At 51.6% G+C, this 26,707-nt stretch overlaps 1 protein-coding gene and 1 pseudogene across 4 annotated transcripts; both read left to right on the top strand.

The window, feature by feature from the left end:
* Positions 1-4,103: 4,103 nt before the first annotated feature.
* Psap (prosaposin) lies at positions 4,104-26,582 on the top strand. 4 transcript variants are annotated; one of them, XM_005005322.4, is made up of 14 exons: positions 4,104-4,269; positions 14,168-14,301; positions 15,132-15,206; positions 16,060-16,185; positions 17,410-17,610; positions 18,120-18,263; positions 18,674-18,730; positions 21,852-21,980; positions 23,217-23,309; positions 23,672-23,897; positions 23,983-24,140; positions 24,416-24,496; positions 24,730-24,837; positions 25,554-26,582. In XM_005005322.4, the coding sequence occupies exons 1-14, from the start codon at positions 4,230-4,232 to the stop codon at positions 25,587-25,589; spliced, it is 1,608 nt and encodes a 535-aa protein (XP_005005379.1). In that variant the 5' UTR covers positions 4,104-4,229; the 3' UTR covers positions 25,590-26,582. The 4 variants fall into 4 exon arrangements, with proteins under 4 accessions (XP_005005379.1, XP_023422527.1, XP_063094712.1 ...); XM_023566759.2 differs by having other exon boundaries at positions 4,105-4,269; positions 23,214-23,309; XM_063238642.1 differs by lacking the exon at positions 4,104-4,269 and adding an exon at positions 4,645-4,705.
* On the top strand, positions 8,649-14,161 carry LOC106028519 (calmodulin-A-like; annotated as a pseudogene).
* Positions 26,583-26,707: the final 125 nt, after the last annotated feature.

The raw sequence follows: 26,707 nt of genomic DNA, 5'->3' as shown, positions 1-26,707 counted from the left end.
AAACAAATAACCCAGCCATTTAGTAAAAAGAAGAGGAAGAAGAAGGAGGAGGGGGAGAAGGAGGAGAACGAAGAGGAAGCAGAAGTACAATTGTTTTATGAAAGATTAAAAAAATTTATGGAACTGGGTTTGGGCCTAGGCAGGAGGGAGTCAAAGAACCTTTCCCTTCTGAAGACACAGACACAGGCTGTGACAGCAGGTGGCCGGCCGCAGAGGGATGTGCATAGTGTATAACTCCAAGATGTCACCGGGCCCCGGGGCTGCATCCAGCACATCTGGGATTTGGAGACTTTTCTAAAGGACGTGGTGGGTAGGGATCTCAGGAGAGTCCAGGCTATAACCCTGGGCCTCATGCAGAACTGGGACCCAGAACTGAAAAGCCAGGAGGAACTGTGCCTGCTACGGGGGCTGACTTTTCCGAGGAAAAATATCCTTTCAGTTCCCTGAAAACAAGCTCAGAGTGGGCTGGAGGAGGAAGGGATTTTCTTTCCTTGCTGATATTTTTCTACAAAAGAATTTTTTCTTTGATGATCCTACAGCAAAGTGGAACATGTTCATGAGTGAAGCAGCGCAAGGTGAATTCATGCACCAGCTGGTGCTCCTCTCTGATCCCAGCATTCAAGGAGACCAAGGCAGGAAGATCGCCAGCAGGAAGATGGCCGTGAGCGTGAGCTCAGTGTCAGCCGGGGCTACCTAGTAAGACCTTGTCTCAACAAACTGATGAGCTCCGACAAAGTTAGAAAACTTTCCACCTCCCATTCTCTGTCCCCTTTCCCAGATCTCCATTCCTCTCACTGAAAACCCTGCACTTCACAGAGGGAAGCCCCAGGGGCCCTCTGCTCGGACATCTGGGAACAATCCTGGGCTGCTGTGCCTCGGCCTGGCTCCTGCTCCCAGACTTGGATGTCCTGTCCCACCTCTTTGTAGTCATCCCTGCTGTGTTCTGCCTTCTGGGCTCTTCAAGGGTCCACCTGATGTCACTCAGGGCAGGGCCAGCATTGCCCGATGGCAGGAGCTGGGAATGGGTGGAGCATCTGTGAGGCTCAGGGCTCCTACAGCGTTGCAGACTTGAGAACATTTTCAGAAGACTGATGCATCTACTGACTTGCAAAAAATTAAGACAAATCCACTTATTCATTTTCTATTCCTCATTAAAATTCTGTCCTTGGGACGGGGATTTAGCTCAGTGGCTTAAGTACTTGCCTGGCAAGTGCGAGGTCGTGAGTTCAATCTCCAGTACCAAAAAAAAAGAAATAAAAATAAAATAAAATAAATTCTGTCCTTATAGAGCTCCAGAGGTGTGTAGCTAACATGACTGGAGTGTCCTGTGGGGAAATTAAGGGCAGCAGAGTTCACCTCACATTGCTTGAGCTATGAAGGAGACTGTGTCTGTATGCTTTGGTTTTTTTTAGACAGAGTCTTGCTATGTAGCCCAGGCTAGCCTCAGACTCATGGCAATCCTCCTGCCTCAGCCTCCCAAGTGCTGGGATTACAAGTGTGTGCCCCCACGTCCAGCCACCCCCTGCCTTCTTGGTTTTCCCTGGGGTTGCCAGGCTCTTGTCCCTGGGTCGGGTATCTCTCCTCTGCTCAGAGCTGTCCCTTCTTACTCTGGAAAGAGGTGAGGCATGAGAGTAAATTGCTTCCCTCCAGTAGGGCTGCTCTTCAGCTGAATTCTCAGATTCAACTTCTTGTTCCCTTCTCCAGTGGCAGAGTTACTTCCTATTCTCTGTCCCATGGCTTATTTGGGGGGGGAAAGGAGTGTGTTAGGAACAGAACCCAAAGCCTTGTTCATGCAGAGCTATATTCCCAGCCCCCTTTTTATTTTTGAGACAAGACCTCACTAACTTGTTAAGCTTCCTAGGTTGGGTTTGAATTTGCAACCCTCCTGTCTCAGCATCCTAAATGCTGGGATTGCATGCATGTGCTACCAGGCCTGTCTGCTCACAGGAATTTAATAGACACCGTGAGTCACTACGGCCTGTTTGAATCCTGAATATGAGAACTTCAGTAAGTCGTTAAGCTTTTCTGACATCCTGTGAAAATAAAAAGGAAGTTATGTTAAAAACAGCATTGAAAGAATTTTTCAAATGGAGTGACTGGGGCACGGAGGGAGGAGGCCTTCCCCATGGAAAGGTCCAGCTGCTGGCCAGGGACAGCACATCAATTGTGTGTGGGCAGTTGTGCTCTGCCCAGGGGTGCCAGATGTGGTCACAAGGTTATCAGACTCTTGCATTGGGGCATTTTTATCCAGTGTTTATTCCTGGCTTTGTCTTCCATCAATCACACACCCCTGTCACAGAGAACCTGTCTTTTTCATACAGGAGAAATAGACGTCAGAGGTGCTGAGTCTGTGTTTTCTGCAATCAAAGAATGAAATCCAAGGGACAAAGGAGGTCACGAGTGGGAAAGGGTGATTAAGAGGAAGCTCTTGAGAGGCAGGAGAGATCCCTGGTGGGTGGCCATAAGGTCCTTCGTCAGAGGTAATTCACACAGCCAGGTCCCAGTGTGGGCACAATGTGGGCTACACCAGCCCACAGAGTGACAGGTTCAGCTAATACTGACCCAGCAGGGAAAGGAGTCACAGGGCACAGGGAAAGATGAAAGGGACTCCCAGCGAGGGTCCAGGTGCTCTGGTCACCACCTGTGTGTTTGGTGTCTGTCTCGGAGCACTCACAGCAGAATCTCAAGCTGCAGGTCTCTCCCAGGAGATGAGCAGGCCTGCCTGACAACAGATGCCTCCAGTGCTGATGACTTTATTTTTTTGTGCTGGTTTCTTTGAGGGCTGAATCCCTCTCTGTATGTTAATCTCTAACTCAGTTGCCTGCAATACTTTATTTCCACGAAGTTCTCTGCAAAGGTGTTTTTATCAACTTTCTCTCTTCTTGGTACTGGAGGTTGAAAGCCAGAAGCTCACGTGTGCTAAGCAAGGCCTTCCCACTGAGCTGCACCTTTAACTGGGAATTAAGGGCACCACTTTTTATTGCTTGCCATTTAAGCTTTCATTTCTCATCTCTGAAATGTTGATTTGGGAGCTACCTGTACTGTACCTCCCAAATTTCTTCCGTTTTTTGAGATTCTCTTGCTACATAGTTCAGGTGGGCCTTGGACTCATGTAGTCAAACTCGCAGAGATCTCCTGCCTCAGCCTCTTGAGTGCTAGGAATACGGGTGTGAGCCATCACACCTGGCCCAAACTGCATTCCTAAAATCCTAAATAAAGCATTTGTTTCTTTACAGTTTCTGTGCTTGATTTGCTTGACAGAAACAGCATAGGTAGGTGTAGTGAATTACAATTCAAATTGAAAGAACTTGGATAAGTTGCTAACTTGTTTGCTATGGATTCCGAGCCGTAAAATAGGAGTAATAACAGTAAATGGTACTGAGAAAAGATGAGAGCCAGGAGGTAACAGCCTGGGTCCAAAATTTGTGGCTCACATTGCCAAACTGGAAAAGGCAAAGACTAAATAATTGGCCAGTACTGAATCCCAGCATTTGGGAGGCTGAGGCTGGAGGACTGCTGCGAAATCAAGGCCAAGTGGAACTACATAGTGAGATCCTGTCTCAAAAACAAAAACAAAATAAAAACAAAAAACAGTAAAGATATGAGACCATTATGGTGGTACACGTCTGTATTCTTAGCATCCTAGGAGGCTGAGGCAGGAAGGTCAAAAATCAGAGCCCAGTCTTCCAACAGAGATCCATTTGGAAATAAAACATATTAAAAAAATTGGGGAGCCGGGCGTGGCGGCTCACGCCTGTAATCCCAGCACTTGGGAGGCTGAGGTGGGAGGATCGTTGCGAGTTCAAGACCAGCTTGGGCTACAAAGTGAGCTCAAGGCCAGCCTGAACTGCATAGCGAGACCCCGTCTCAAAAAAGAAAAAAAGAAAAGAAAAAAGAAAAAAAGAAAAATTGGGGATGTAGTTTGGGCAAAGGCCCTGGGTTCAATCCCTAGCACAGGGCAGAGTTTGGATCTGACTGTTTACAATGCGTTACATACAGTCTGTAACCCTTAACCTTGATGTAGCGCAGTGCTGGGATATTTATTTCCACAACCTCCTCCCTCTCTTCCCCCTCCCTGCAGGGTCTGGCGGTGCCCCGAGGGGCGGGGCGAGGCGGGGTTCGCGCGCGCGCACTGCGCGGCGTCGGGTGGGGTCAGGTTTATATCCGCGGGGATCAGCTGACGCGCCGCATTGCAGACTGCGGAGTCCAGCGGCTCCGGCGGCGTGACGATGTTTGCGCTCTTCCTCCTGGGCAGCCTGCTGGGCACGGGTAAGCCGGGGTTCCCCCACACTTTCAGGCAGGGGAAGGGGAGCCCCGCGGTGCCTCCACCCCGAGCAGGCCGAGGCCTTCGCTCCCTGACCTCGCCGGCGCGCGCGGCCAACTGCGCAGGCGCGGCCGCTTGGCCTCGCGACCTAGCGGGCGGGTAGGCGGGGGTCGAGCCGGACCGGGCCAAGAGGTCCGCTCGTTCCCAGGGGACCCTCCGGGCCCAGATCTGTGGTGGCCCGGGCCCGCCCTGCAGTTCACACTGTGGGTCCTAGGCGTCTGGGGCTCGTGTGGGTGCGGGTCCTGTAGTGTCGGGGCGCGCCCTGGAGGTCCTGGGTTGACCTCTGTTTGGGTCGCTACGGAAACCCACCCCTGGGAGGGGACGCCCGGGGTTTAATGGACCCGATCGTTTTGCTTCAAGTCCTGCTCTTCCTGCTTTCAGGTGCGTTACAGGGCCCTTGGCCTTTTTTAGGGGAAAGGTAAGTCTGGGAGAAGTGTGCCCAGGGCCATTGACCTATTTGCTGCCCCAAAAGGGTGCTGCGAGTGTAAAATCTCCGCAGGTTAGGGAGGCAACGCCCTGGAAACAACTCCCTGCCTCTTTGGCTCCTTGTGTCACCGCTGTGACCCGTGTTTTTAGTTTTCCTTGACATTTTAGTCTCACCTAAATCATCGTGGTAAAGAGAAGTGATTGATCAACATTGTACATTTTATTTTTATTTTATGGGTTGTTTATTTACTTGAGACAGTTTCACCCTGTAGTTCCTACTATCTTTGAATGAACGGTGTAGATCCAGGCAGGCCTTGAACTCTTGGTATTCCTCCTGCCTCAGCCTTCTGGATGCTGCTGCAATTGTGAGCCTGTGCCACCATCCCTGCTGAAATTGTACAGTTTTGAAAGTCATGGAGCCAGATTTTAATTTCTATATAGAGAAAATCCTAGGTCATAGTCCACCAAAGAAATAAAGCTGATTGTCAACTTCTCCACACTTAGTTTCTGTTTCTTAGTAGTTTTATATTTTCTGGCTGGCTTTTACCGGGTGTGGTGGTGCACACCTGCAGTCCCATCCTCAGCTCTTTAAATAAAACAATTTTTTAAAATCTTAAGACAGCATTAAAATTTGCTGAGTCACTAAATTACCCTGGCTAGGCTCACATTTGTTGTCCTCCTCCCTCAGTCTCTCAAACTGCTAGGCGGATTTTAATAAACAGTACCAAAGCAGATGACAGCTTAGACTCAAAACTAAATAATTACGGGTCAATACATATCAGATTTTTTTTTGTCACCTTCATAAACTCTAGAATGTCTTGAGTTGGGGGTGTCATCACATATAATACTAGCTATTTGGAAGGCTGAGGCAGGAAGGTTGCAAGTTTTGAGGGCAGCTTGAGCAATTTAGACCCTGTCTCAAAATAACTAGCTCCCAGTACTGAGAAAAAAGTGCTGGGCCCTACATGAGGCTCTTGAATTTCTTATTTGTAGACCAAGAGGTGATTTTTTGTTGGCATTGACTCACTCCTCATGAGACTCCTCAGAGGTCTGAGTCAGCTGCCTTTGTAGCCTGTAATCCTAGCACTCTTGGAGGCTGAGGCAGAAGGATGGCAAGTTTGAACCCAACCGGGGCAACTTAGTGAAACACGGTCTCAAAATAAAAAGGGCTGGGGCATAGCCCAGTGCAGAGGTCCTAAGTGCATTCCCCCTTAACACTCACACAGGAGCGGAAGCGTTCTGACTTAGACATCCAAACGGTGCTGAATCGACTGCTTGGCAAGGTCGGGCCCAGCCCCAGAGTGTGCTTGCGCAGGGCCCTTGCCCCAGCAGGCAGGTAAACAGGTGTGCGCTCAGGGGCCTTGGTCTGACCTTGCAGCCACTCCTTTAGGGTCATGGCCTGCTAACAGTGTGAGATGCTGGCCTGCTTTCGCAGCTCAGCCCACCGCAGCTATCGGAACTGCTAACCCTAAGGTTTCTCAAGACACCTGCTGCTGCTGCCGCCTTTGGCCCCATCCAGAAAAGCGTGGTCACCGTGACCATAGGCTGCTCCCTGGCAGGTCTGGACCTTGGGGCTTTTGTGCCTGTGGTTAGTGAGGTCCTGAGACCTGGGTGTGGCTCAGGGTCAGAGGCTGGCCCGGCCTGTACCAGGCTCTGGGTCCCCTCTCAGCACCACCAGAAGTCCTGGGGTGGTGACATCGGGTTTCCTTTTCTGCTCTTTCTGTCTTCCCTGCCTTTCCTCCACCTAAACTGGTGAAGCATGGCCTAATGAGAGACTTGAGAGCACCTGACCAGTAAAGGTGCCTGGGTTCAGTCTCCAGTAACGCTGCAATCAAAGGCCATTTCCTGGGGTTCCAGGCCCAGAAGGAGGAGTCTCACGTGCTGTTTTCCACATCTCTCAACACCTCCCTGTAATTTTTTAAAAAACACACTGTGAGTAAGTGAATGCCCCAGGGTGAGCTACTACTAAGTGGCCACAGGGTCCCCAAAGAGCATTAGCAGCAGCTGGCAGTTTTCCACACTGTAGCTGTTAACACTAGTGTCAAGGTTGCCCTTTTGAACTGTTGGATTTTGGAGATGGGGGTCTCTGTGTATGTAGCCCAGTCTGGTCTTGAACTTAAAGCAATCTTCCTGCCTCAGCCTCCCAGGTGTGGGGATTACAGTTGTGTGCCATTACACCCACAATACTGGAGAATTTTCTGCAGGGAGAATTTGATCCTTTTTCTTGTGTGACTGGACTACCCAGGCAGCCAACTGGAGTTTAAGTGAATGGGGCATAGCACCCGGTGAGGCTTGCATGGGACCTTCAGTGTCAAAGTCAAGACTGAGCCTTGTGCAGCCAGTGTGCCAGCAGGAATTGTAGGATATTTTTTCCTTTTTTGTACTGGGATCAAACTCACAACCTACCGTTTGCCAGGCAGGCACTTATGTCACTGAGCTAAATCCCCGGCCCCAGGAATTGTAGAATATTGGCTGCTGGGCCACAAGACCTTGACAGCTGCTTTTTTGTTTGTGCTGCCGGGAATGAAGATCTGGATTTTCTTTTACCCAACAGAAGAGACTACTAGTTACCTTGACCTACTTATTTAAAAGGTTGTTTTGTCTTTTTGGTAGAACCAGGCCTCAGAACACCTGCCAAGCAAGTACTCTCCCAGTGAGCTCTGAGCTCTCCATTTTTTTTTTTTTTTTTTGGTGACAGGGTCTTTCTATGCAGCACAGGCTGGCTTTCAGCTCACTTTGTATCCCAGGCTGGCCTCAGACTCCAGCAATGCTTCTGCCTCAGCCTCCTGAGTGCTGGGATTACAGGTGTGGCCCACCACACCCACCTGCTTTCCTTTTTTTGGGGGGGGGCATCAGGGATCAGAACTCATGATCTTGCGCTTACCAGGCAAGGCACTTTTTAAAATTTTTTTTTAATCGGTACTGGGGATCGAACTCATGACTGCCTACTTGCAAGGCAGGCGCTTATGCCGCTGAGCTAAACCTCCAGCCCCCTAGGCAAGGCACTTTAACACTGCCGAGCTAAATCCTTGGCCCCATTCTCCCAATTTTTAAGTAATTTTGAAAAGATGGTGATACAGGGATTAGGGTAGGGAATTTGGTCCTTGTAAAGGTACTAACTGTTCTGTTTATAGCATGCTGTTTTGTAATCCTGTGGATGTGGAATGTATGTTGCACTGAGACTGGAATAGGGAGATTAGCGATATCACATCACTGATATCAATTGTATGACCTTGGAGAAGGTCCTTAAACCCAATTTCCTCAGTTGAACAATGGCACTAATTATGCCTGTGTCACTGGAAGGCTTCAGTAAATTAAGCTGTGAAAGGGCTTAGCAAAGTTTTGTGTTTATTGTTGTAGCACTAATAAGCATGATTTTGTGTTGTCTGTACCCTCATCCTGCCCTTGATTTTGTAATTTCTCAACATGTTCATTTCGGAGGATATTAGTAGGAAGTCAGGCTTGGTGGCACGCTCCTGTAATCGCAGCACCTTGGAGGCTGAGGCAGAAGGATCGCTGTGAGTTGGAGGCTGGCTTGGGCTACATAATGAGACCCTGGTCCCCAAAAAATCAGAACTTAAAAAGAATCCAAACAAACAAAACCCCACAGGCGATTAGGAGTTTAACAGACAAACTGACTTCTGCAGATGAGTGTGCTGGGCACAATTACTGAGTCAGGGAAACAAGGCAGGTGGTCATTAGTGAGGAGGGCACTGGCAGTCCTGCTCTCGGGAGTCGGTGAGGTTTGACTGCTGCTGCAGTTGGTCAGGCTTCAGTGTTCTGGGTGCAGCAGCCCACAGATCAGAGCGGGTTCTTGTAACCCAGGGCCCTTCCCTGGGTGTAGACCTGGGCTAAGTCTGCTCTGCTCAGGCTGGCAGCCTGGCTTCCCCATCCCGGAATGGAGGTGGTACATTTGGAGCAGGTGATAGCTCATGACAGCCTTCAACGTGTTTAGTGCAAGAGGAGTGAGGAGGGAGGTGACCTTGTCCTGCCAGCCTGTGAGCGGGGCTGCACTGTAGCCCGACCCGTGGCTCCAAAGGCGCCTTCCAGAGGAGTGCCTGGTGCCCCATTTCTGCTTTCTTTTCCACGTCAATGATGGCACAGTATTCCAGTCGATTTTTTTACTTCTAGCTCTTTGTTTTTCTAGCTGTGCAGTTGAGGCTGGCTTTGAACTCACTTTGTAGCCCAGGCTGGTTTTGAATTTGCAATGATCCTCTTGCCTCAGCCTCCTGAGAGCCGGGATTACAGGAGTGTGCCACCACACCCAGCTCTTGTTTTTTGTCTTTTTGAGACAGGGTCTCACAGAGCTTTTATTTTTTCTTTTCTCTTTTTTTTAGTGGGAGAGAAACTGGCTCTGTAGAGTCAGCTTAGAACGAATAAGTAGGAGGAGAGAAAGAAAAAATAAAAGTATACGCTGTGTATGGGAAACGGGAAGTTATAACAGCCCCCTAAGCAGTTTAGGGTGGCCTGGAACCGAAGACGATCCTGCCTCAGCCTCCTGATTCAGGGATCACAGGAAAGTGCTGAAACTCCTCTTACCCGCTGCCTGCTGTGCTATGGCGGGAACCCAGGGCCTGTCGAATGTTCTGATTACCAAGCTTGTGCCAAATCTTTATCCACTTAAACGATTCTTCTTCCTAAAATTAATGTTAAGAAAGACCAGCTTTGGTTCAAGTGAGGCGTTGGGCTGGAAACCTGTTGGTGTGGCTCCTGGCTGGTAGGACACGGCGGCCAGACATGTTTCCATGTCCCTGCTGGCCTTGATTTGAGATAAATCTGAAAAGAGTCATTTACAACTTGAGGAAGTGATTTTTCCCCTTATAGTTCCAGAAGTTGGTCATTTTCTGCGTTTAGCCTGGTGGTTCATTTGTTATGTTTTTGAGATGGGGTCTTGCTTTGTAGCTCAGTCTGGCTTTGAATTTGGAGCAGTCCTCTTGCCTTAGACTCCCAAGTGGCTGGGATTATAGCGCTCAGTTTCAGCAGTCAGCATTTTAAAGTACTGCCTTGTGAACTCAGCTACATCCCAATTTCTTTTTCTGCTTTTTATTTTGAGACAGGGTCTCACCAAGTTGTTCAGCCTGGGTTGGAACTTGTGATCTTCCTGCCTCAGCCTCCCACCGTGCCACCCCATGTAGGACATAAGATCTTTTTAATGAAACGTCACCTAATGTAGTTAGGAGAAGGTTTGTGTTACATTTTGGTCATCTCTTTTTGTGTGGTGGAACGCAGGTCTCTTGTGTGCCAGGCACGTGCTGTCCCCCTGAGCTGTGGCCCCAGCCCTTCCTTTGCAGTCTTCACTTGGCTGGTGTCCCTTTAGCACCTGGCTGCTTCTGCATTCGGTCTGTGGAGATGTCATATGTCACATGCCCCTGGAGAAACGCCAGTGCAGATGTGAGTGAAGGGTTGAAGGTTGCCTGATGTCTTGGTGACAGGAGGAGGTGGACCTCTCGAATGTCCTTGTGACTTGGAGAAGAGCCTGTGTGGCTGATGGGTGCTGGGCCCAGTGTCTGAGCGGAGCCCAGTGCTTTGATCTGGAGTCTTCTCAGATGGCAGCCGCGGGTGAGGCCTCGGCTTCCCCTGCTGGGTGCTGAACGGTTTGCTTTCAGCGTTTCTAACCGAGGCAGCATCTGCTTAGTATCAACCAGAGGAAACCGAAAGTAGCGTGGATCACAGACCCTTGTGTCCCTGCAGCTTCTTGGATCGTAAGGGATCGGGTAGGGCGAGATGAATGAGTTCCCTTATTAGCAGAGTTTGCATGGAATCTGCTCACGTATCAAATCTGTCTTCTGCCTGTGTGCAGAGGCTGTGCAGCTGTTAGCAGGATGGTGAGGATCGCCCGTGCTGTTGGAGTGGCCAACTTCAGGCTTCCTCAGGGACCTGGTGCTGTCACCTTTGAATCCTCCTAGAGCTTCTGGCCTTGCTACTGTCTGGGCAGCCTATGAGGGGTCCCTTTCATGGTTCATGGTGACAGCACAGTCTTCTCTTCCATGACTCAGTTGATCCCTGCTGATTATCGATCTGTCATGGTTTGCAGGGAGAGTTGTGTCAGCAGGACTTGATTGAACTTTTTAGTTCTTTGGGTTCTGGAGATTGAACCCAGGGCCTCATGACTGTTAGGCAGGTGCTCTACCACCGAAAGACACCTCAGCCTCCAGAGTAGCCTTCTTCAATGAACTAGTCAGGAATATATGTCCCCAAAATTGTATTGCTCTTTGGATTTTTGAAACAGGGTCTTGCTTTGTAGTCTAGGCTGACCTTGAACTCACTGTGTAGCCCAGGCTGGCCTCAAACACAGTGGCAGTCCTCCTGCCTCAACCTCACAGGTGCTGGAATGACAGGCAGTGTTATCACTCCCATCGGTGTCCCTCTTGGTGAACTGAGGACCTTGTATACCCCCGCCCTTCTCAGGTGACGCTGCATGAGGTGATTGAGCCCAGCACTTTGTGGATCCCTCTAGGAAGTGAGATTTCTTGTTCGGGAATCTCTGGTTTGTGGAGAAGGTTGCAAAATGAAGTGGTAGTGGGTAAGGAGAGCCAGAGAAGAAAGAACCTTTGTGTTCTGAAGGGACGGGAGATCAGCTGAGCAGGCTTAGGGGCTGTCTTGCCACTGAAAATTTTTGTTTATTCCTGCAGTACTGGGACTTGAGCCGAGGGCCTCACATGCACTAGGCAGGTGCTCTACCACCGAGCTGTATTCCCCATTTGTTTTCAGAAATTACATTTTGAGACATGGCTTCACTAAGCAACCTTAAACTTGGATGGTCCTGCCCAGCCTCCTGCACAGCTGGATGCCCTGGTGTGCCCAGTGGTAGCACTGCTGATTCAGATTATTTTCTTGAGATCCAGGCAGGCTGCCTCTGGGTGTACACTATTCTGAAAGATAAAATGAGGAGTGTTTTTGTTTGTTGTGGAGAATGTTTCCCACAGGCTTGATTCCATAGCCATAAGTACTCTTCACTGTCAGGTGTTTTTGACAGCAGTTGTTCAGAGTAGTCAGCATTGTGTGTTTCATTGCCTCCTGCTCTAGGGATGGAGGTGCTGGATTCCCCTGAGAAATGTCTGAGTGCAGGGCACCGGGGTGGATTCTGCCTCTCCTGGAGTTACCCTGCTAGTTTCCTAGCAACCTGCCTGTTGCTATGGTGACGCATTACCAGGCAGCAGGTTCAGCATGCCTTGGAATTTATGCTGTGCTTGTTTCACGGGAGGCTGCATTTAGCGTGTGCTCCCTAAAATGTTTGAGAGGAAGAGCACATGTTGTGAGGCTAAAATACCGAGACAGGTCTAACAAATGGGGCCTAAAGTGCCTGTTCCAGGAAAGGCTTCTTTCACACTGAGGCCGTTTCCGAAAATCTTTGACAATGATGTTGTGTACATGGCTTTTCACGCTCCATGCAGGCAGCCTTTGTGAATCATCATTTGGTGGTGGATATAGTTGATTGTGCACCTGTATTAGGTTCCACTGAGAACAACAGAGACTTCGAATAATAGTGGCTTAAATCTGATAGAGCTGTTTGTTTGAGCCAGGGTCTCACTACGTAGTTGATGTGGCCTTGAACTCACTGGGAACTTTAAGCGATTCTCCTGCCTCAGTCTCCAGAGCGCTGGTATTCGACTGTAAACCACGCGCCACCACACCTGGTTTGCTTGTCGTGGTGCTGCCACAGTTGAAACAGAGGCACCCCCACCCTCACCTCTGTCACAGCCCTTGCCCTGGTGTGTCCACCGCGGCTCCCTCTGCTCTTCCTCCCTCCATTGCACCATGACGACCAGCTGACTGAAGGACAAGATTGCTGAATTCAGGGAAGCTTTCTCCCTACTCGATAAAGATGGGATGGCAGCATCACCACAGTGGAACTGGGAACTGTTAGGAGGTCACTGAGCAAAGCCAGCAGAAGCTGAATGAACTGCAGGATGCGGTCACAAAGTGGATGCTAATGTTAGTGACACCGTTGATTTCACAGAATTTTTTACTATGATGGCTAGAAAAATGAAAGATACAGATAGTGAAGAAATCTGCGTCTCTGACAAGGGTGGAAATGGTTACATCAGTGCAGCAGAACTACATCATCATGTCATGAAAAACTTAGGAAAAAAACTAACAGACGGAGAAGTAGTAGAAGCAATGTTCAGAGAAGCAGATATTGATGGAGATAGACAAGTCAGCAATGAAGAATTTGTGCAGATGCTACTGCAAAATGAAGACCTATTTTCATCTACTGTTTCCCTCCTTCTAGAATCAAAGAATCTTCTGCTTACCTCTTGGGGAAAAAAAAGGATAAAAAAGAAAACTGTTCAAGTAGTCATTCTGTTTCTGTATAGCAAAACCTCGCTCTTTAGGTCTCAGGTGTTACAGAGTCTGCTGTCTGTCTGACCTCATCCCTCTTGTTCTTGGGCTCTGCCTGGGGCCTGTCCGCAGGAACATAGCTAGTGACACACCATATACCTTGTTTTGAGTGTTCATTTTAGGAGTGGCTCATGCAATCTTTATTTTCTTGCGGAAAACTTGTTTTTGTGTAGATATATAGGAGAATCAGGTTTATAAAAGTGTCACACTTGGGGCTGGGGATTTAGCTCAGTGACATAAGCGCCTGCCTTGCAAGCAGGCAGTCGTGAGTTCGATCCCCGGTACTGATAAAAAGGAAAAAGACCAAAAAAAAAAAAAAAAGTGTCACACTTGAACAACTTTAAGAACCCTTGTTTGAAGCCACCTGTGGTGGCTCGTACTTTGTAACCTCCACACTCTAGGAGGCTGAGGCAGGAGGAGTGCAAAGTTCAGTCGCAGCCTGAATAATTAAGTGACTTTGTGAGATAACTTTTTTGTCTTTTTGAGACAGTATCACTATCCAGTCAGGCTGGCCTTGAACACAGTGATCCTCCTACCTCCGAGTGCTGAGATTACAGGTGTGAGCCACCACACCTGGCTTTTTCAAAATAAGTAAATTGGGGATGTAACTTGGTGGGAAGGCCTTGGGATCAATCCCCAGTACTGGGGGAAAAAAGAATGCTTGATGTAATGAAAATAACGAATTTTCGTTTTTGGCTTATAGATTCGGTTTAAAGAAATAACTATTTTATTGTCAGTTCTTCATTCTGCAGAAGTAGAAGTCTTCTCTTTATTTAGATTGTAAGTTTTTCTCCCCTGTGATTGCTTTCATTACTGTGGAAACTTCAGGTTATACAGATTCAAAGCCCTGCTATTCCTTGGTCCCAGGAGTGTTGGAGGTAGCTGGAGAGGGGAAAGTGAACCTCCTCCACGAGTCCCCTCTCGCTCTGTGACCCGACAGCTCCACTTTGTGATGCCCTGTGGTTTATGTTTTATAGGCTGGGAGGGGCCAGGTGGGTTTGGTCCTCGCCCGGGAAAGAAGCACAGTGCACCCCACTGTGCAGAGTGCACCCCTCACACTGCTTTTCCTTCCAGCTCTTGCCAGCCCCGTCACAGACCTGAGAAAATGCTCCGGAGGCTCGGGGGTGCTGTGCCAGGACCTCAAGACGGCGGCCGACTGTGGGGCAGTGCAGCACTGCCGGCAGACTGTGTGGAGCAAGCCCACAGTGGTGAGCCCGGCCTGGCTGCGCCCAGCACCCGCGTTCTAGCCTGTCTCTGTGCTCCTCGCTGTCACTGCGTCGCGGGTGTGGCCATCTTAACCACTCAGCACGCCTGACTCTTGGTGGCAGAGATAGGATGAGGTCCTCTGTGCCCCGCCTTCTGAGGCAGTCTGCCAGGCCCCACCTGCCAGGGTTTGAGAGCCTTCTTCCAGACCACTGCGGGGGTAGCACTTAGCATCTGCTGGCTTTCTCTTGCCCAGGCTCAAGATGTTTACAAAGTGAGGACCCTGGCCCCCTCCTGAGTCACTTAGTGAAACTTCTACTCAAGTTGACACAATGTGTCAACCATTACAAGGCAGAAGTCAGTTGACATGGAGGAGGGAGCCTGTGCCTGCCACCCTGTGGGCCACTGAGCCTTATCAGGAGGCTGGCTTTGAGGAGTGTCCCTGATGGGCACGCACAGCACTGCCTGGGAGCAGAAAGTAGATCAAGGTTCTGGCTCCCTGAGTCACCCTCTCAGCTGTGCTCAGTCTGTCACAGCGCCTTCCCGAGCCGTTGCCTGCAGTACCACACACAGCCTGGCCGCCTGACTGTGCACCCCAGAGGGTGCCAGGAAAGGTCATTGGTCTTGAAGTCACATCTGCCCTCCCTGGTGTCTCATGCTCCCTGTGCACCAGCACAGGCACCAGCACAGAGTGTGGGACTGGCTGGATGCCCGCCCCGGGCAGATAAGCGCGGGTGGGGAAGGGCTGTGGGTCTGCAGCTGTAGGCCTGCAGCTGTGTGTGCGGTGAGTGGTGTCCCTCAAGCACAGATCTGTCTCGCTTGTGTTTCCTTTCAGAAATCCCTCCCATGTGACATATGCAAACAGGTGGTCACTGCCGCAGGTGACCTACTGAAGGACAACGGCACCGAGGTGAGCTGCAGTGGGGGTTGCTGTGGCTAAGGCCCAGTGCCTTGGTGCTTGGGAGAGCTCTGACTCCCAGAGATGTGTGACCAGGCCAGGGCTGGCGACGTCTGTGCAGCCGGGAACTGCCCTGCACTGACTCCATCACACAGTCTTTTTAGAAAGCATTGTTCACTCCAGGCTGTACAAAAGCCAGTAAGGGACTAATTTGTTGACCTCTGGCCCAAATATGAAATGCCCAAGATTAGTTGGGATTTTATATTGCTTCTTCATTAACACAAGGAAGTGTTGCTATCACTTGATTTCTCTGTTCAGAATTCCTATGTCTGTGAGGCAGAAGGGCTGAGGCTCTTCATTTTGAAATTTTTCCTTTTTTTAATTTTGAGACAAGGCCTCGCTGCAGTTCAGGCTGGCCTTGAACTCATGGCAGTCCTGCCTTCAGGCTCCTGAGTGCTGGAATTACAGGTGTGACCAGCCACACCCAGCATTTTGAAATTTTTTTTTTTATACTAGGAATCAGCTGCTGTGCCATAGAGCTACCTCTGGCCCCTTGAATTTTCATGTCTGTTTTTTTTCCCGCCTGTTTTGCTGGTGGAGACCTGAAGAATTCTCTGCTATCTTTACAAAATAATTTTTGGGACAAGGTAGCTGGCCTAGAACTTGCCATCCTCCTGCCCCAGCCGCCCAGGTGGATGGGGTTACAAATACGTGGCACCGTGCCTGGCTCTCTGCTCTCCTTTTCCCTGAGGGCTGATTGTTCTATAGGCTTACGCTGTCTGGGAGTCGCAGAGGGCTCCCTGCCCTCAATGTCCACAGGGAGGGAGCCTTCCCTGGTTCTGATCCTTGCCTCGTGTCCCTGCAGGAGGAGATCCTCTCTAACCTGGAGAAGGTCTGTAACTGGTTCTCGAACCCCAACCTGTCGTCCTCATGCAAGGAAATAGTGGACTCCTACCTGCCTGTCATCCTGGACATGATTAAAGGGGAAGCGGTAGGTGATGGGCACATCTGGGCCCTGGGAAGTTACCATGCGCCACAGGGTGGAAGTGAAAGCGTGTCCATGGCTTTGGGGTTCTGCAGCTGCCCATGTAGCTCTGTCGTTGAGGGTTGTGGTTGCACTCGGGGTCCTCCTGAACCTTGCTAGGGTGTCGTGGGTGAGGGCCCAGCGTGGGCGTGCAGGGTGAACTGCCAAGTGACTGTCGGTATTCGTGGATGCCAGCTGGGTGACTCGTAGTGAACCCTAGATGGAGACAGTGAACATCAAGCGGCTCCATGTCTCCAAGACCTGGGAGTCACAGTTCAGGGGGTAATTTAGGGGCTAAGCTGTGGGGCTGCCTGTCTTTCAGTCTGGTATTGCCGGGGCACAGGCACCAGTCTAGAGTGGCCTGGGGTGGTGGGCAGGAGAGTCCGGTTTGGGGCTGAGGTGTTGGTGAGGAGGCCTCTGAGGCTGTGTTCAGGGGCAACAAACCTGTGGAGGTGACAGGGAGTGGGCGACAGGCCTCTAGGCACACTTTCTGTGGGGATTCCTTAGCTCCCAGGGCCGGGATCCACCCTAAGGGACACAGGAGGACACCCCAGAGGGGTGACACAGGTGAGGAAGATGGACATAGGAATATTAAACTGTGAGCATGAAGGAGGGGAACGACAGGAAGGGGGAGGAGTGTCGGGGTCTTCTGCTCTGGGAGGTGGTGATTGAGCCGTTTGCCGAGGTGGAGATGAGGGGGAAGTGTTTGAAACCAGTGGGGTACATGAGCTTAGGAGGGCTGAGGCTTAGAATCCTGGCCCCTCCCCTTCCCCATGCCCCTTACCTTGAAGGAAGAGCTTGTGGTGAGCCTGGAGGCTGCCTGTGGTTGGACACCTGCACTATAATTTTCCTATACTGTCTAGGTATATTGAGCAGTTGAGCTTGCATGACAAGTTTGCAGTCCTGGGAATGGAATGCAGGGCCTCTGCCTTGCTAAGCAAGAGTTTTGCTGAACCAAACCCCCAGCCCTTTATATTTTTGAGACGGGCATACACTCAGTTGTGCAGGCAGGGCTTGAACTTGGGACCTCCTGCCTCAGCCTCCTGAGTAGTTACGATTACTGGCATGTACCACTATGTCCAGCTAGCTGTTTCTTTTAAGAGTTTGAGGAGAGAGGCTGATTCACAGGCATAGGGTAGCCTGTTTTTTGCTCATGTGGGGTGGGGACTCAGCCAGGTCTTTCTTCCCCAGAGCAATCCTGGTGAGGTGTGTGCTGCCCTCAACCTGTGCGAGTCTCTTCAGAGACACTTGGCAGAGCTGAACCGCCAGAAGCAGCTTGAGGCCAACAAGATCCCAGAGGCTGACCTGTCCGAGGTGGTGGCTCCCTTCATGGCCAACATCCCTCTGCTCCTGTACCCCCAGGATGGTCCCCAAAGCCAGCCCCAGCCAAAGGTGAGTGGTGGAGCCAGCGATGTGGGGATAGTGGGGAGGCTGAGTCTATGCGTGCATGTAGGAGAGGGGGTGGGAGGTGCATGCAAGCCCGTGCTTCTGGAACTAAGGGGTCCCTGCCCCTGACTCTGCGGGCACCTGACTGCCTTTGTGTGTATTAAACCACGTGGCACCCCTCCCACTGTATTTCCTTGCTTGTGTAGTCTAGGTCAGCCCTGAATTCCCTAGGTAGCCCAGCCTGGCCTCCCAAGGTGATCTGCCTCAGCCTCCCTTGTTCTGGGATCATAGGAGTGCACCACATGTTTCCATGTAGTTTCTAAAGAATGGGATATTTAAAACACATGAAGACACCTGCTTTTTTCCTGATTCGTTTTGCTGCTGGGAGGGGTCTCAGGGTCCGTGTGTGCTGAGTGAGCACTTGTTCCGCCCGCTGCTGAGCCACCTCCGCTGCAAGTGAGTGCCCAGTGACTGCAGGCATTGCAGTGCCACCTAACTTAACTACCTTTCTGCAGGCCAGCGGAGATGTCTGCCAGGACTGCGTCCAGATGGTGACCGACATCCAGACTGCTGTGAGGACCAACTCCACCTTTGTCCAGGGCTTGGTGGAACATGCCAAGGAGGAATGTGACCGCCTGGGGCCTGGCTTGGCGGACATGGTGAGCTACAGTGTCTTGGGGATGCTTGGGGCCAGGAAGCTGGGCTCCAGAGACAGGAGTGGGGACGGAGGAAGCGGCTGGTACTTCTTGTGCTGCCCTTCATCTTGGGTGTTCTAAGACCAGCTCTCACTGTGTAGTTTAGGCCAGCCTTGAACTCACTTTGTAACACAGGCTGTTCTTTAACTTGCAGTGATCTTCCTGCCTCTGCCTCCCTAGTGCTGGGATTACAGATGTGCATTACCATGTCTGGCTTCTTTATCTTACTAAAAAGTTACTTAGAGCAGATATTGAGAAAACTCTAGGAAATTTTTTTGATAGTACTTGGTACTATTAGAAATGCTGGTTTGATTTCTTGGGTGTGTGTTGTTGCACTATTTAATTTAGCTGACAACCTGTTTTCTCTCCCCCAGTGCAAGAACTATATCAGCCAGTATTCTGAAATCGCCGTCCAAATGATGATGCATATGGTAGGTGGCCCGGAGCCCTTACTACCTCCTGACATTTAATGTTACCATTTCCAGCAACTCTGCACGTGACATGGTTCAGCTGCCTCTTTCCACCTTGAGTGTACTGAATTGGACCCAGCCGTCCCCCTCTGGCCAGCACACTCCCTACTCAGAATCTGGTCCTTATCCCTGCCCGGAAAGCCAACCCTGGCGCCGTCCTGCCGGCGCCCTGTTAGTTGTGCATGTGCAGTTGCCGTCACATTGTGTGTCTGGCTTTAAACCCAAGGCCTGCAGAAGCAGGCTGCTCTCTAAATATTCCAGGCCAGAGAATGTTGTGGCCTGAATTCTGGGCAGAGCAGGGGAATCCTGCCTGGCAATTCTGCCTGGCAATCCTGCCTGGCTCTTCCAGCCCTGTCTCTGCACTGGCATCTGCTCCTGCCGGGTGGCAGGAAGCGTGGTTAGTGGTGGGAGAAATGTTGGTCACAAGAAGGGGCTGGTTCTTCTGTGTCCAGAGCTGGTGGGCACAGCGGCTGGTCTGTGGCATCTGGGCACACAGCAGGCATCGGTCCCCCAGAGCTAACTTGGGGAACACTTTTGCTCCCTGTTACACTGATTGTCCAAGTTGTTATTGACATGCATGCCCAAGTTTGTTCTCTGACACAGAGGACCTCACACTGCCCATCACCTGCTTCGTGATAAAGTTTTCCTGGAACCCAGTGATGCCCATCTGTGTGTCCGCAGCATTCAAGTCACTGGAACCCAGACTTGGTAACCCACAAAGCTTACCATTTCTGGGGGCTCCTTTGTCCATGGTAGCTACCCATCCATACAGGTGTTTGTTGTGGCTCCCATCCTGCCTTGCTGTGAAAACTTCGAGAGGCAGTTTATAGGGCATGCAGCTGGAGCCGGGCCCCAAAAGCCTTTAATGTGACTTGGCCTCGTGAACTAGTGTTTCCTTCAAGCTACCTTCAGTATTTTCTCTAACTATACTGTAGCATGTTTTGAAAATAGAAATACTTCCCCTATCACAAATCACTTGGGGGTTTCACAAAATTTCAACGGGTTCAGCATGGTGGTGCACACCTGTATTCCCAGTACTCAGGAGGCTGAGGCAGGAGGATCATTGTAAGTTCAAGACCAGCCTGGGCTACAGAGTGAGCTCAGGGCCAGCCTGAACTGCATAGTGAAGTCCTGTCTAAAAAGACAAAACAACAACAAGAGAATCAATGGGACCATATTTTATACAACTTACAGACTGCATTCACTTGATTAGTAGATACTTTTACAAATGATTTTTATGTGACTGTGTATTATGTCAGAGTGGGGAGGACATATTTTCTGTAGCCAGTTGCCTGTGGCTGGAAGAAGGTTAGATTGTTTTCAGAGCTGTCCTAGAAATTGATGAATGTCCCTACAGCCAAGTACTGTGGACATCCTTGTTTTTCCCACAGCACGGAACACTAATGCAGGCTGTGCCGAACCCTAGTTTGGCACACTGTCTGATCTGTCCTCTGGGCAGACATTGGCCGAGAGGTAGATTGGCCTGAGGCCAGGGACTCGCAGCCCTGTGTCCTGTGGGGAAGGTCTGGTAGGGTTAGGCCTTGAGCGTGGAGACACTTTGAAGGTGGCCTCCTTGGGGACCTCTGTGTGTGTTCTGGGATGGTGATAGTATGGGATGGAGGGCACAGTGCCCCTGATGGGAGCAAGGTGGCACAGACTGCCAGAGCGTTTCCCCTAACTTCTGTGACATTCCTACATCTGTTAACTGATTAATTGTTGTTTTAATTTTTCTTAACTTTTGTGTCCTTTCCTTTCTCTTGTTTTCATCTCCGATTTCCTGTTTTTTTGTTCAACAGCAGGATCAGGTATGTGATGGAGAATTTGCTTTTAGTAGTGATACCTGCTGCTTCTCCTAGTTACTTTGCTCCCCCACCCCTGTCCCTGGTCGGCGGGTCAGCTCTGACAGACACCAGGAATGGTTGTGAAAGGAGGGATCCCTCTCTCTCCTGGTCGCCCTTTCCCTGAGATGCAGCCCTTGGGTATTGGGCGTCTGATCTCTTGCTCTAGGGGTAGGAAACGAGGCCAGCAGAGCCCCACACCTGGGTCTGAATGCTCGTTTGACCACTGCGACCCAGCTCCCCATAGTGGAGGCCCAGCTTGTAGGCGCCTGTGTCTGTCACCCTTGGGTGGGCATTGCATGTCTTCAGTGCTGTTCTTACTACAGAAACGCTTTTGCTGCATGAGCGCATTAGCTGCAAACAGCCAGCGCAGGTTGCCCCTGAGGTGGATCCAGAGAACTGGAAACTCTTGATCGTGGCTTCTGGCACTCTGGGTTTGGGGTCTTTTGGGATCTGCAGGGTGCTGGGGAGCCAGCGCTCTCTGACAGCTGTCCTGAGCATTGGCATCTATCTCTAGGATTGGAGTTATAGATGCTCTGAAGGCAGTTTAAAGTCTTGATGGGAGAGGACTTGGATGAGGTGCCTGAATTTTCAGCTCAGCCTCTTGTAAAGCTTGCTTTTATCTTCAGCCTTACGACCCCTTCCCATTTTTAAGTTGTATCGGAGACACAGAATTAGGGCTGTGCTTTTCCTAGTCCACCTCTCAGCCATCTTTAATTTGGGGAGGCTTCTTGATAATAGAAGATGAGCCATAGCAATAGTAGAGCCTCCTGCCTTAACAGGCCGAGGAGTTAGCAGCCCTGGTCCTGCTGCCTTTGGCCATGGTGGTGGGAGCCAGAGCCACAAGCCCTGAGCACAGCATGTGGCCATGCAGTGTACAGGCTCTGTGGAGTTGGCCTGCTCGAGGCCTTCACAGTGTGGAGGTCATGATGTTTGAACCCTGTCCTGTATGGCTGGTTGGCTGGGCGGTGAGAGGGGTCGGCTTGAAGATCTTGTGATTGAAGTGATTAATCTCTTGGGGGCATGGACTCTCGTGTGTACAAGTGACACTGAATGTGGTTTTTTAAAAAAAGCCAGCATTGCTTCTGTCCCTGGGCATGAGGCCTTTTAGTTGAATCTGGAATTCCTGTCAGGCTGGATCAGGGAAGGGGTCCAGAGTGTGTCCCAGCACCTTGGCGCCCCAGAGGGTGCTGGGGGCACTGGGTTGCAGGCTGTGTCTGACGGTGGCTCTGTGCTCTCTCCAGCAACCCAAGGAGATCTGTGTGCTGGTTGGCTTCTGTGTCGAGATCAAGGAAGTACCCATGCAGCCTCTGGTCCCAGCCAGAGTGGCCACCGAGGTCCTCCCTGCTGTGGAGCTGGTGGAGCCCCTCGAGGTACGTGGTGCCCTGATTGTACAACAGCTGGGGCTTCGCAGCACACTGTCTTCTTGTGTCACATCTTAGGAGGCACATGATTTTTTCAGGTTCTCTGCCTGGCCCTTAAAGTCTTGGCATTTGAGGCCTCTGGGTACAGTATGGGTCCCCTCCATAACTGTGCTGCCCCCACCCTGAGCTGCTGGGAATGTATTTTATTTCTTTGGCTTGCAGCACATTTAGGTGCCCAGCTGCAGCCTAACCTTCCACACAGACTTCTTCCTGAACACCCTTCCTGGGGCTCGAGCCCGCTGTCTGTGCGTGTGCGTGGGTCTACCTGCCATTTCCCAGATCTCCTTCCTTGGGAATGAGCCTGTTGCTCCATCCCATAATGAGCTTGTATTCAGCTCTTCAGCAGTGTTCAGGGGTTGGGTGAGTGAGTGATGTCCTTGTGCCCCTGGCATGGCCTCCTGCCCCTGCAGAGCTCGGGCCATCTGATGCCTTGGCACGTGGCACAGGTGCTTTTTGCCTGAGGCACCTGACCATCTGGACACAGGATGGGCTGAGGTGTCGGGGAGTGAGGGGGTGCTCCCTCCGGCTCCCGTGCTGGAGACCTCAGGACACCTTGTCTGTCGAGCTTACGGCCAGAGTGTGCTGTGTTAGAAACAGCAGGTTAAAGCTTCTGTTCCTTGGTTAGTTACACTGGCTACATTTCAGTGCTTGGTAGACTCATGTGGCTGGTGCCTCCTGCCCTGGATAGCAGGGGTAGAGCATGCTTACAGCGTCACAGAAAATTCCTCCTAGTAGTATTGCTCTGTTATGCGTAAGTCGTAGGCAGTCGTAGGTGCTAATGGGATTTGGGAAAATTGAGAATGGAGCCAAAGTGTTTGACTGACTTGTAAATAGAGATGGATGCTGAGTCTCACTGAGTCCATTCTTCTGTGTTACCTGTAAACAGCGAAGTGGGCAGCTGGGGGGAAGGGGGCGGCAGGTGGGCCAGGAGGCGGTTGCTTCCTCCTGAGATGTGAATTCCTGGGTTTTCTTAGAGGGAAAGTAGAGATGGGGCGGTTGAGAAAAGGAACAGTCCCTCAGCGAGGGACTGAATGATGAATTGAACCTGAATGTTGGGAGGGAGCCATGCATCCTTTTGGATCCAGTAGGCAGTGCCCTTGCTGTGATGCTGTGTGCCCTGCTTTAGTAGAGCAGGACGCAGGCGTGTGTGTCCCAGCATTGAAGTACAGTCTGTTTCAACAGCAGGAGCTGGTCCGGGCCCACGAGAGTGTCACATGCAAGGCGTGTGAGTACGTGGTGAAGAAAGTGATGGAGCTGATTGACAACAACAGGACTGAGGTACCCTGCGCTCAGATGGGGGCCTGCGTTTGTCCCCCAGGGTCGGAAGGCCCGGCTGGGAAACTCTTTTTGACTCTTGCTGGTTTTTTGTGATGCTGGGACTGGAACCCAGAGCCTGGCACTTGCTAGGCAGGAGCGTTACTGCCTGACTCCACTTGACCCCAGGCTGCGAGCCTGCACAGCCCAGGCCTGACTCGCAGAGGACACCTACTCGTGGGTCCCCTCGGGCTCGCAGTGGGGAAGGCAGCCTTTGCTCTGCTTGATGCTGTGGGATCTGGTGGGAGGGGAGTACCCCACTGTTGGTCTCCCCACCCCTGCCCAGTCTCCTTGTCGTAACTGGATCCTCTTATCGTGTGTTTCAGGAAAAAATCATCCATGCTCTGGACAGTGTGTGCGCGCTGTTGCCCGAGTCTGTGTCAGAGGTGTGCCAGGAGGTGGTGGACACATACGGTGACTCCATCGTGGCGCTCCTCCTGCAGGAGATGAGCCCCGAGCTGGTGTGCAGCGAGCTCGGCCTCTGCATGTCTGGCAAGGACCGCCTCAGCCAGCCCAAGCTGCCCATGCTGCGCCGACTACATGCGCCGCCTGGTGAGTCTAGAGCCTGGTGAGGGAGTGGGCACCCCCAGGTCTGGCAGGACCCCGCTGACGCTAAGCCCTGTGCCCTGGTCCATAGCACGTGTGACTCCGCTAAAGGATGGTGGCTTCTGCGAGGTGTGCAAAAAGCTGGTCGGCTACTTGGAACACAATCTGGAGAAGAACAGCACCAAGCAGGAGATCCTGAATGCGCTGGAGAAGGGCTGCAGCCTCCTGCCTGACCCCTACCAGAAGCAGGTAAAAGCCCTGGCTGCTCGCTGCGCTGCCCCGTTGGAGGCTGAGGGACAGTGGCTGCCGCCACTCCCAAGCCTGAGGTTCGGGGTGTTTGCTTCCGAGTGACCTCCTGGCTCACAGGGAGCAAAGGGTCTGAGCTACTGAGGCCAGGTAGGGTATGGGTGGCCCGAAATGGCAGGCGTGCTGGTAGAAGAGTGCCCACTGCCTGCCTGGCCTATTGTGGCCCCACTTTTCTTGGACACTCCCGGACCTGGACATGTGCCTGTTTTTCTTCTCAGTGTGATGAGTTCGTGAGCCAGTATGAGCCCTTGTTGGTAGAAATCCTCGTGGAGGTCATTGACCCATCCTTCGTGTGTACGGTAAGCCTCAGGCAGGTGCCACTCCCCTGGCACTGTCACCTGGGAGGGCCTGCCCTTGAACGGTTTCTGAGAGTGTGGGGAGAGGAGGGTGGGGCACAGGGCCTCTAGGCCCCAGCTGTCTGTGGCAGCTGTGGTGGTCTGGATGATTTGCTTCTAGATGGTTCTGGAGGCTGTTAACCTCTGAAAGGGATCAGTTATGTGGCTCTAATTCTCCTGCTTTTTTGGTAATACAGAAAATTGGAGCCTGCCACTCTGTCCGGAAGCTTCTGTTGGGAACTGAGAAGTGTGTGTGGGGCCCCAGCTACTGGTGCCACAACATGGAGACAGCAGCACAGTGCAATGTGAGTAGGGGTGACTGCTCCACACCCCAGCCCAGCATGCCTTCTGGGAGGAGGGAAACAGGCCCACTCAGGCCTGCCCTGTGGTCTAGGGAGTGAAGCAGGTGGCTATTTCCACTCTCCTGCTCCATTTCCCTGTGACAGTGCCAGGTGTCCCTGGGCTCACACCAGGGATTGACAAGGCCTTGGGACCCCTGTAAAATGCGTCCTGCAGCACACTTGGTCTTGCTGGAGCCCAGCCTGCATCGTCACCTGCTCAGGTGGAGCTTTTCGCCAGCAGCCGACCCGGAGTGTCAGCCCTGGTCGGCAGCTGCCTGGTGCCATCACGGTCCTGGCTGAGCAGACACCAGTTGGGGGTGACTGATGCTGCTTTCCTGGGTGGGGACTTGGGGCCCAGAAAAGGCCAAACGTTACTTAACGTTCCTTTGTGCAACTTTTCCTTCCTCCCTGGGGTTCCCTGTGACCCCATCAGGAGATGATTCATCGTGGCACTGCAGGGAGGGACAGGGAGACCCACACCCTGGCTGTTGGACAGGGTCTGACCTTGGGTGGCCATGCAGCAGCAGGCTGGGGCTGGTGTGAGTGGTGAAGAGGCCCTGGGCCCTCAGCAGACCTGGAGGAAGAGGCCGAGGCCTGTTTCTGACTGATGTGTGATACACTGATGGGCTAGGAGAGAGTTTGCCATCTGAAGCCTAAACTCAGTCTCCTCACTCCCGCAGGCTGTCGAACACTGCAAACGTCATGTGTGGAACTAGAGCATCGTTCCTGCAGGAACTGTAGCATCCTTTTCTCCTTGTGTGTCTGTGGTAACGAACACACAGATCTGTATGACTTTGTTACAATTTAGGTTCCTTCCCTTGAGCCCATTTCTTTCCCTCTCTGTAGCAGTGCTGTCACGTGGGAGGCGCCATAGCCACTTTCAGTGTCCTTTGTGTGCTGGAAGGTTGAGGACACACTGGGCCAGAGGTCTCAGCTGCCCTCGCCTGGCACCTGCTGGGGGAGGAGTTCTCAGTGTGGGCTTGGACCTTCTTCCCCACCCTGAGAGGTAGCCGGGCTCTGGGCTCTTACCCTGCAGAGGGACTGTCCTCCCTTCCTGCTGCCAGACAAAGGCAGTTTCATGTGAAAGATAGAAGCTCAGAATAATTAGGCTTTGAAAGTAACAGAATTCCCAGTGTAACAGCACAGTTTGGGAGTAGCTCTTGGTGGCTCAGAGGACACTGGTGGGACATTGTCCCAGTGACTCAGGTTTGTTGTCCTGGGTCAGCTTTTGATTCTGCTTGCCTGTCTTCCTGTGGATGCCTTGTTTGGGGTACTGGGGGTGGGGTGGGGTGGGGAGGGGCAATTGCCTGACTGTAACCTGTTGACTCTGTGCAGGGCCTGCGGGCCTGGCTTATGTGTGAGGCTTTTGCACAATGGTGACCACTGTCTGTCTGCTCATGTGTCTGTCTGTGGCCGCCAGGGCCCCGCTTCGTGCTCGGCATGCCCTGGTCCCCTCCCCTTTCAGATCTATGTGGATGACAAGCTCCTAGCCTCTGCCTGGTAGAGTGCAAGCTGAGGCCCCTGCAGGATGGGTACTGGCTGGGTCTTGGCTGCTGCCCGTTTGGCCCCTGAAACTTTTCCATTCTGGTTGCTGGGAGGCTGCAGACAAAGCCAGCAAGCCAGCTACTTGCTATTAAACGGACTTAGTGATTTTCATTTGTTTTGCACTAAAGTTTCTGTGATTTAACAATAAAGTTCTGTTAACCAGTTCCAGGCCTGAGTGAGTGCTTCGTGACAGCTTGGGCCCTTGCACTGTCCTGGCCAGGAAAGGGAAGCCTTGGGGTGGGGTGGGGTATCCTGGGGATTTGGGGAAGAGCTGAAAGCTAGCACACAG

Source organism: Cavia porcellus, unplaced genomic scaffold, assembly GCF_034190915.1.
Source record: "Cavia porcellus strain 051 isolate PalLab524CR breed Dunkin Hartley unplaced genomic scaffold, mCavPor4.1 scaffold_28, whole genome shotgun sequence".
NCBI lineage: Eukaryota > Metazoa > Chordata > Mammalia > Rodentia > Caviidae > Cavia > Cavia porcellus.
Note: the sequence above shows the minus strand (reverse complement) of the source record. Positions and strands in the feature narration are given on the sequence as shown.

Bases quoted from the DNA above. Each gene is read 5' to 3' on its own strand.
- Psap (XM_023566758.2), top strand. From the start codon at position 4,660: ATGGACCCGATCGTTTTGCTTCAAGTCCTGCTCTTCCTGCTTTCAG. The intron at 4,706-14,167 runs GTGCGTTACAGG...TTTTCCTTCCAG, and splicing joins CCTGCTCTTCCTGCTTTCAG to CTCTTGCCAGCCCCGTCACA. The intron at 24,838-25,553 runs GTGAGTAGGGGT...TCACTCCCGCAG, and splicing joins AGACAGCAGCACAGTGCAAT to GCTGTCGAACACTGCAAACG.